At 43.2% G+C, this 9,920-nt stretch overlaps 1 protein-coding gene across 2 annotated transcripts in view; it reads right to left on the bottom strand.

Moving 5' to 3' along the window:
- Positions 1–5,933: 5,933 nt before the first annotated feature.
- The window catches only part of LOC118358163 (neurogenic locus notch homolog protein 1-like), a 46,046-nt gene continuing 42,059 nt past the window's right edge, over positions 5,934–9,920 (bottom strand). For both annotated transcript variants that reach the window (XM_035735668.2, XM_035735669.2), the window contains exons 33-34: positions 9,677–9,774; positions 5,934–8,819 (exon numbers count right to left, since the gene is read on the bottom strand). In XM_035735668.2, coding sequence (XP_035591561.1) covers positions 7,428–8,819; positions 9,677–9,774 — 1,490 coding nt within the window. In that variant the 3' untranslated portion in view covers positions 5,934–7,427. The remainder of the gene's footprint in view (positions 8,820–9,676; positions 9,775–9,920) is intronic.

The raw sequence follows: 9,920 nt of genomic DNA, 5'->3' as shown, positions 1-9,920 counted from the left end.
ACCTTAAATTGATTACTAATCTCATCAAATAAATAATGTTCTTCAGAAATTACCTTGTCAAAGCAACTAAATAATACAGTACCAATCAAAAGTTTGGACACACCTACTCATTCCTGGATTTTTCTTTATTTTTACTATTGTCCACAATGTAGAATAATAGTGAACACATCACAACTATGCAATAACACATTGAATCTTAAAAGTGTTAAACAAATTAAAATATATCTAATATTTGAGATTCTTCAAAGTAGCCACCCGTTGCCATGATAACAGCTTTGCACACTCTTGGCATTCTCTCAACCAGCTTCACCTGGAATGCTTTTCCAACAGTCTTGAAGGAGTTCCCACATATGCTTGAATGCTTGTTGGCTCCTTTTCCTTCACTCTGCGGTTGAACTCATCCCAAACCATCTCAATTGGGCTGAGGTTGGGTGATTGTCGAGGCCAGGGGCCTCATTTATAAAAATGTTCTTAGATTTATACTTGAACTTAGTTGTGAGATCATTTCCGACGGTGTACTTACGTTCGATTTATAAATGACACTGAGCATAAAAAACCTTGCTTGCGCAGGTTCTAAGAAGCCCATTTGTAGGTTACGCACCTGTGATCTATACATCTCAAATTAACTTAAAAGTGACGGCACCTGAATGTGCCTTACAGTCAGCGATTTCCCCTTACAGAATGCTAGCACAAATGAGGATTTAGTCAGGAATAGCCATGGACCAAAAGAGAACAAACGTTTTGGAAGACGAGACCACGGCGATGGTAGAGGAAATTGAAGACAGGCAACATGTATTATTCAGTGAACTAAATAGTGGGTTGACAAAGAAAGCCAAAACAGGTAGCTTGGGAGTGTGTCGCCGCTGCAGTGAACCAGGTGGGGCAGCAAGACAGAACTGTAGCTGATGTGAAAAAGAAATGGTCTGACCTTAAACTGCAAGGGAAAAAAAGAATAGCCATACATAACCAGCAGGAAAATCACTCACGTCAGGTCGAGACTTGGCATAGAGATAAGATCATTTCCACGTATTTGGGCTGCAATCTGAGGTGCAGTTAACTCTAATGAACTTATCCTCTGCAGCAGAGGTAACTCTGGGTCTTCCTTTCCTGTGGCGGTCCTCATGAGAGCCAGTTTCCTCATAGCGCTTGATGGTTTTTGCAACTGCGCTTTCAAAGTTCTTGAAATGTTCCAGATTGACTGACCTTCATGTCTTACTCTAATGATGGACTGTCATTTCTCTTTGCTTATTTGAGCTGTTCTCGCCATAATATGGACTTGGTCTATGGACCATAATATGGACTCAGAAGTACAAGATGGGGCGGGGGTAGGTTGACCTCAGGTCTCCCCACTGGAAGCCCGAGGGAGGGCGAGCGGGGGAATCTATCAAATAGAACACCTCTAAATTTGTACAGTACTAATGCAATTAGTAAAATCAGTCACACTACGAAATACTACCAAATAAACCACAATTCATTCATAATACTGTGAATACAGTTGAAATCGGAAGTTTACATACACCTTAGACAACTAAATTTAAACTCAGTTTTGACACTTAATGCTAGTAAAAAATCCCCTGTCTTAGGTCAGTTAGGATCACCACGTTATTTTAAGAAGGGTGAAATGTCAGAATAATAGTAGAGAGAATGATTTATTTCAGCTTTACATAGACTCAATTAGTATTTGGTAGCATTACCTTTAAATGGTTTAACTTGGGTCAAACGTTTCGGGTAGCCTTCCACAAGCTACAAAAATAAGTTGGGTGAATTTTGGCCCATTCCTCCTGACAGAGCTGCTGTAACTGAGTCAGGTTTGTAGGCCTCCTTGCTCGCACACGCTTTTTCAGTTCTGTCCACAACTTTTCTATAGGATTGAGGTCAGGGCTTTGTGATGGCCACTCCAATACCTTGACTTTGTTGTCCTTAAGCCATTTTGCCACAACTTTGGAAGTATGCTTGGGGTAATTGTCCATTTGGAAGACCCATTTGCGACCAAGCTATAACTTCCTGACTGATGTCTTGAGATGTTGCTTCAATATATCCACATAATTTTCCTCCTCATGATGCCATCTATTTTGTGAAGTGCACCATTCCCTCCTGCAGCAAAGCACCCCCACAACATGATGCTGCCACCCCCATGCTTCACAGTTGGGATGGTGTTCTTCGGCTTGCAAGCCTCCCCCTTTTTCTTCCAAACATAACGATGGTCATTATGGCCAAACAGTTCTATTGTTGTTTCATCAGACCAGAGGACATTTCTCCTAAAAGTACTATCTTTGTCCCCATATGCAGTTGCAAACCGTAGTCTGCCTTTTTATGGCGGTTTTGAAGCAGTGGCATCTTCCTTGCTGAGCGGCCTTTCAGGTTATGTCGATATAGGACTCGTTTTATTGTAGATATAGATACTTTTGTACCTGTTTCCTCCAGCATCTTCACAAGGTCCATTGCTGTTGTTCTGGGATTGATTTGCACTTTTCGCACCCAAGTACGTTCATCTCTAGGAGACAGAACGCTTCTCCTCCCTGAGCTTTATGACGGCTCCGTGGTCCCATGGTGTTTATACTTGCGTACTATTGTTTGTACAGATGAATGTGGTACGTCAGGCATTTGGAAATTGCTCCCAAGTATGAACCAGACTTGTGGAGGTCTACAATTGTTTTTCTGAGGTCTTGGCTGATTTCTTTTGATTTTCCCATGATGTCAAGCAAAGAGGCACTGAGTTTGAAGGTAGGCCTTGAAATACATCTCCAGGTGCACCTCCATTTGGCTTAAATTATGTAAATTAGCCCACCAGAAGGTTCTAAAGCCATGATATAATTTTCAGGAATTTTTCAAGCTGTTTAAAGGCACAGTCTTACATACAACTTAGTGTATGTAAACTTCTGACCCACTGGAATTGTGATACAGTGAATATTAAGTGAAATAATCTGTCTGTAAACAATTGTTGGAAAAATTACTTGTGTCATGCACAAAGTAGATGTCCTAACCGACTTGCCAAAACTATAGTTTGTTAACAAGAAATGTATGGAGTGGTTGAAAAACAAGTTTTAATGACTCCAACGTAAGTGTCACAGACATATAGTTGCATTTTATTCTGGTTTGTGCAAAATTGTTATGAATAATATAAAACCAGTCTGCACACCACCACGGTGAATCGGTTTAGTCTTGACTCTTGGTTGACAGTGTTGGGGGATGGGTAATGTAGTCTTGACTCTTGGTTGACAGTGTTGGGGATGGGTAATGTAGTCTTGACTCTTGGTTGACAGTGTTGGGGGATGGGCAATGTAGTCTTGACTCTTGGTTGACAGTGTTGGGGATGGGTAATGTAGTCTTGACTCTTGGTTGACAGTGTTGGGGGATGGGTAATGTAGTCTTGACTCTTGGTTGACAGTGTTGGGGGATGGGTAATGTAGTCTTGACTCTTGGTTGAAAGTGTTGGGGGATGGGTAATGTAGTCTTGACTCTTGGTTGACAGTGTTGGGGGATGGGTAATGTAGTCTTGACTCTTGGTTGACAGTGTTGGGGGATGGGTAATGTAGTCTTGACTCTTGGTTGACAGTGTTGGGGGATGGGTAATGTAGTCTTGACTCTCTTGGTTGACAGTGTTGGGGGATGGGTAATGTCTTGACTCTTGGTCAGTGTGATGGGTAATGTAGTCTTGACTCTTGGTTGACAGTGTTGGGGGATGGGTCATATAGTAATATTGTCTTGACTCTTGGTTGACAGTGTTGGGGGATGGGTAATATAGTCCTGACTCTTGGTTGACAGTGTTGGGGGATGGGTAATATAGTCTTGACTCTTGGTTGACAGCGTTGGGGGATGGGTAATATAGTAATATTGTCTTGACTCTTGGTTGACAGTGTTGGGGGATGGGTAATATAGTCTTGACTCTTGGTTGACAGTGTTCGGGGATGGGTAATGTAGTCTTGACTCTTGGTTGACAGTGTTGGGGGATGGGTAATATAGTAATATTGTCTTGACTCTTGGTTGACAGTGTTGGGGGATGGGTAATGTAGTCTTGACTCTTGGTTGACATGTGTTCGGGGATGGGTAATGTAGTCTTGACTCTTGGTTGACAGTGTTGGGGGATGGGTAATATAGTAATATTGTCTTGACTCTTGGTTGACAGTGTTGGGGGATGGGTAATGTAGTCTTGACTCTTGGTTGACAGTGTTCGGGGATGGGTAATGTAGTCTTGACTCTTGGTTGACAGTGTTCGGGGATGGGTAATGTAGTCTTGACTCTTGGTTGACAGTGTTCGGGGATGGGTAATGTAATCTTGACTCTTGGTTGACAGTGTTCGGGGATGGGTAATGTAGTCTTGACTCTTGGTTGACAGTGTTCGGGGATGGGTAATGTAGTCTTGACTCTGTTCGGGGATGGGTAATGACAGTGTTCGGGGACTGTTCGGGGATGGGTAATGTAGTCTTGACTCTTGGTTGACAGTGTTCGGGGATGGGTAATGTAGTCTTGACTCTTGGTTGACAGTGTTCGGGGATGGGTAATGTAGTCTTGACTCTTGGTTGACAGTGTTCGGGGATGGGTAATGTAGTCTTGACTCTTGGTTGACAGTGTTGGGGGATGGGTAATGTAGTCTTGACTCTTGGTTGACAGTGTTCGGGGATGGGTAATGTATTGATGCTCGAGTGCCAAATCAACATTAATTTGTTTCTATTTGTTTTTGTTACTTATTTTTATATTGATGAGTCTTATTTTTGTATATATTTTTTATATTTATATAGTTTATTTATTTTCGTGGTTCGAAATGTCTGAATAAAAATTATGGTTAGTGCAGAATGGTCCCAAATGTCTCTCTCGTTGCCAGTGTAGAGGAAGATGTGTCCATAGCTTCTCTTCCGGTACTCATCTAGAAGGACATAGAGCATGACAATAGTCAAAAGTGGGCATGCAGGTTGGACAGAATAAGATAGGCCAGTACAAAGTGTGCGAAATGTCAATTGATGGATGCTGATTGCTCACCTGTGAGTAGGTACCGCTGCTCATAGGTGCCATTGCCCATGCTGTTGTAGTGGTCCAGTATTTGGGGAAAGTATTTATCTTTAAATTGGGGTTTTGGGTCAGTGCTGTGCTCAGGATTCTTGACCTAATAAGCATGAGATGTTCGAGGGAACAAACCCGATGTCTTACCTGAAAATGCCTGTACCTGAAAAGGCCTGTTCCTGAAAACGCCCCTTGCGTCTTGGAGTAGAGGGAGAGCAAAACAATAATGCTAATTTAACAGAGTTAGCATCTTGAAAGGCCTGTTGGTGAAAGCCTCAGCAAATAACTGTTTTTATGAAATGTTCATTGTCTGAATCATACAACATAGAGGTCAATTAACAAACCTGAACCCAGGCAACATATTGGACCCTATGCATAGTGGGAGTTGTAGTTCTTTCAATCGACTCAGGTGTGAAGTCCTAAAAGGCACTATCACAAGAGAGACACTACTAAATATTGCCCCACTAAGGTATCCCATTATGGCAGCTACAGCATCCGCCTCATGCGGGAATAAATTACTTTTCAATACCTGACTAATTTGTCCAGACACTGTCAATAGATATCAATGAGATGTGAATGTTGGTGGGGAAAAAAGTATAGTTTCTGAAGACAATGTGAACATCTCTGTCAATGAATAAAAAGCGTAATTCATTAAGAGATTACTGTTGAGTGTGAAAACTCTACTAATAACATTAAGTATCAATTTGGAGAGGCACACGCACTCTCGCTCACTGTCACTGTCACTTTCTCTGTATCAGTATTATCAATCGAGTTTGATTGTGCTTGCATGGTTGCCGAGTCCATATCGGTAAACTACAGCAGGAGACCAACGTTTCTATATTGAGATGAACTGAAAGACTTGGTATACTTTACAAGGAGGATTTATTACCTCCAGTCAATTGATTTTCCGAACGCAAAGATCAAAGACGAAATGATGATTTTGTATTTATTTTATTTGATTTTTTAAAGTCAGTCAGAGGAAGAAAAATACTTTTTATGCAAATTACAACTTTGCAGGAAGGTAACATTTTATTGCAGATAGTACAGCCTAGGATTTGAATGAATAAAATTGAGAACGTATACCATTCAGAGTGTCTCACAAATTATCAGGGAAGGACACACAATAGAAACAGGACACCTCAGTCTTCCTTTTTACATAGAGTAAAAATTCATCCAACATTCGTCCAAATAGTCATCTGTGAATTATTTTGTATCACAGAAACAGTCAATAAATAATAATTTCATAAGTCCTCAATATTTCTGTTATTCTTTATCTGTAAGGGCTTAGAATATCTATATTTATGTTGTTTGCATACATCTTTCAGACCTCTTTTCCTCAGTGATACTGAGTAAAATATATGCTCTGTATTTATATATATATTTTAATTACTGTGGATCATTGTGAAACCTCTTATCCGAATGGCATGCTTAAGATTTTTGAAACAAAATCCTGCTTATAAGGGAAATGCATATTCATATTTACATTGAAACACCCGGCCACAGGCTCAAACAGTTGGAAGGCGATAGGTAAGTTAATTTGCAAATGATCCCTCAGAATAACATCTGAAACATTTTGACAACCCGGCCATTTGTTGAACAACTTAAAGTAACAAGAGACATAGACTTACAGAGACTGGAGCCCAGTCTATTAACTGCCCATCTCAAAGCTTGGGTTGTGCTGTACATTACCCCACCCTACTCCCTAACCCCAACACATACACGCTCCACACACATACAAACAATCAAATCAGAAGGCTTAGCACCTAATTTAGCAGATTCTTGGTTTTGGTCAGATGACCTGTTTGAAATGTTAACATGGAAACCAGCTAATGACCACAGATGTGAAAAATAAGCCTGACTTTTATGAATGTCGACAAATAAATGCAGTTCTTGAATTCGCTAGAGTATTTAACAAAACTCAAACACATTGAAATAACACTGGATTTAAGAATGTGCTCTATAGAATGACTTAAATCACGGTTTGTTTTTACAAGATTATACCATATTCTTTTTTTTAAATTCAACTATAAACAAGATTTTGACGAAAGAGAATATGAAAATGAAAAAGGCAACATTTCTACAAAAATAAATACCCAGTGTACGTCGGAATAACTTGGTATACTGCAGACATAAGCACTACATAAAGAAAATAAGCAAAGCTACAGTATGCCTATAAGTTTCACTTTCCCCTGACTATGGCCTGACACCTTGGATCCAACATTCCTGTAAGCACATGAAAACAAACGTATAAATAAGACAATAAATAAAAACAGAAGGAATAAAACATAGGCAATTCTTACTGTTAGTATAAAAGCATTTAAAAAGATCCTTCGGTCAAATCAGTTCATAGCTCTGTCTTTTTGTTCTGTTTTCTCAAGAGTGCCTTTTCATACAAAAATATCAAAATCAGTCCATCTTGTCATAACTCTCTACTTGAACTGGTCAGGGATATGTCCGATCTGAGACTGCATGCTGCTGGTTGGAGGACTCGAGATGCCCTCTGACCAGTCGGACATGTTAGAATGCGGGGAGGAGCTAGACCATTGGTCGGGAGACCCGGGGGAGGGGGTTAGAAAGGGGTGGTCCGGGACCTGTAGCTGGTGGTTCGGGGTGTTGTCCATGGGGCCGGAGTAGCTGTGCTGGGAGGGAGGGGTGAGGTACTGGGTGCTGGGCAGGTTCTGGCTCATGATCTGGGTCTCCTGGGGTAGGATGGTGTGGATAGGCATGGAGCCCTGGTTTCCTGTGCCCTGCTGGAGCTCTGAGCCACTCAGCTCGCTGCTGATGAAGTTCTGGCTGATGGAATGGCCACTAGTGCCAGTGTTAGAGTTCTGGTGCTGCAGCTGGATGCTCTGTTGCTGCTGCTGCTGGAGCTGCTGCTGCAGGTTCTGTTGGTGCTGCATCTGCTGCTGCATCTGCTGCTGGGCCTGCTGCAGAAGGTGGGGCTGCGAGGCCAGCCGGGTGTTCTGCAGGCCCTGGTAGCTCATCATCTGGGACAGGCTGGTGGTGGGGAGCCCGTTGTGGAGAGAGGTCATCATGCCTTGCTGCCCGCCCCCCTGGTGCAGACCGCCCTGCCCACCGACAGGACCAACCCTCATGGGATTGAACTGGCTGGGCTGACCCATGCTGGCGTGCATCCTGGAGAGCCAATCACACTGGCCATTCATGCCCCCCGAGCCGTTGGAGCCTGACACAGGAAGGTGGGTGAGACGGGGCGGGAGTGGGTCGAACTGCATGTGTGCCAGCTCCTGCTTGTTGGGTATGCCCATGTGGTTGACCCCCATGTGGGGGTCGGACATCCCCTGGAGGTGGTTGAGCGACATGGACGGTGACTGCTGGAAGGGGGACGTCATCATGGGAGGAGACGCCACGTCAGAGATATAACCGTGTGGAGACTCCAGGGAGTCCACCGGGGACAGAACAGCTGAGCTATCCAGCACACTCCCTCCCTTCCCATCCTGGGAGGCTTTCTTCTTGTTCTTCATGTCCTTGCCGTCCTTGCAGCCGATGCCCTTGGCGCTGGGCTTGCGGGCCTTCTTGCCCTGGACCTTCATGCTGCCCAGGTAGCCATTGGGGGAGCAGAGGGGGGGGGACAAGGTCGTGCCCATGGAGCCTCCATGGCCATGGCTGTGCACGGGTGCACTGCGGACCAGGTTGTACTCATCCATGAGACGGACAATGTCGTGGTGCATCCTCTCTTGCGCAATGTCTCGGGGCAGCCGGTCCATGTGATCAGTTATCTCGCGGTTAGCAAAGTGCTCCAGCAGAACCTTGGCGGTCTCGTAGCTTCCTTCCCTGGCAGCAAGGAACAGCGGGGTCTCCTCCTGAGGAAGACACACAGTGAGAAACATGTTTACAGTGGGCCACAGACAGACAGCTCTCTCTTGCAAAATTTATTGTATCTCAGTAACCATGTTTATAGCCTTAGTTTTTATGCGAGTAAAGTCACCATATTTTTAAGAAATCACGACAGCTGTGATGGAAGTTTCGGTACAATTTGATAAACGCTGACAGATCATTTATTTGTTCGACATGGTGGGATGTTTTTGTGTCGTTAAAAGTAAGTATGCGAGAAATGGCGGTGGTAACGCCATAATATACATCATATAGAAGTAAACTCGGAGTCACGGGATGATATGGTTTATGGTCCTCCCACTACGACCCGGGAAAGCCTGCAGTTTATTAGGCTACAGATGAAATAAGTTCTGATGAACATCACAGGGTGGTGAACGTGCACGGTGATGAGCTTGATGCTCCTTTTCCGATAAATATCGAGGATCTTATTTTAGTGACATGATTATTGATGCTTGACTGCCGTTTGACAAGTACAAATATTCTCGCTCTAATCCATAAAAATGTTGTCATGTAGACTAGCCTTCCCACACTGTATCTGTGAGCTGTTGGCTAAGAGCGCATGTGTCAAAACCAGATGAGGCACACTTGCTATTTAACGCAACAGTTTTTGTGACAGAACTATCCTGGAAACACACTGAACTTCCGATGTTTATTCGGTCGATGAAAAAGTACTGTACATTTGTGTGCACTACGTCATCACGCAATTGGATGGGAACCTAGCTACTGAGATGAACCTGCACGAATAAAGGTTCAATAAAAAAAAGCAACGTAGCTTATGGAGGCAGCTTCTTCTATGGTGTCTTATGAGGCGGAAGAGATGCCTTACCTTGTTGTTCTGCATGTCCTTGTTGGCGCCGTTCTTCAGTAGTACGATAGCTGCTTCCACGTTGTTCACTGCTGCTGCCCAGTGCAGAGCAGATTTGCCTTTGTGAAAGAGAGCGGGAGAGACAAACGTTCAGTTCACATCAAGCCATGCCTGTCTAAACTGACCTACAGAAACCTGACTATCATTTCTTTCCAAACCCCACATTATTTCAACATTTTGTAAAATAACCTTTTTTTACATTTTA

Source organism: Oncorhynchus keta, chromosome 25 (genome assembly GCF_023373465.1).
Source record: "Oncorhynchus keta strain PuntledgeMale-10-30-2019 chromosome 25, Oket_V2, whole genome shotgun sequence".
In the NCBI taxonomy this organism is placed as follows: Eukaryota; Metazoa; Chordata; class Actinopteri; order Salmoniformes; family Salmonidae; genus Oncorhynchus; species Oncorhynchus keta.
The sequence above is the reverse complement of the archived record's forward strand: the minus strand, read 5'-3'. Positions and strand labels throughout refer to the sequence as shown.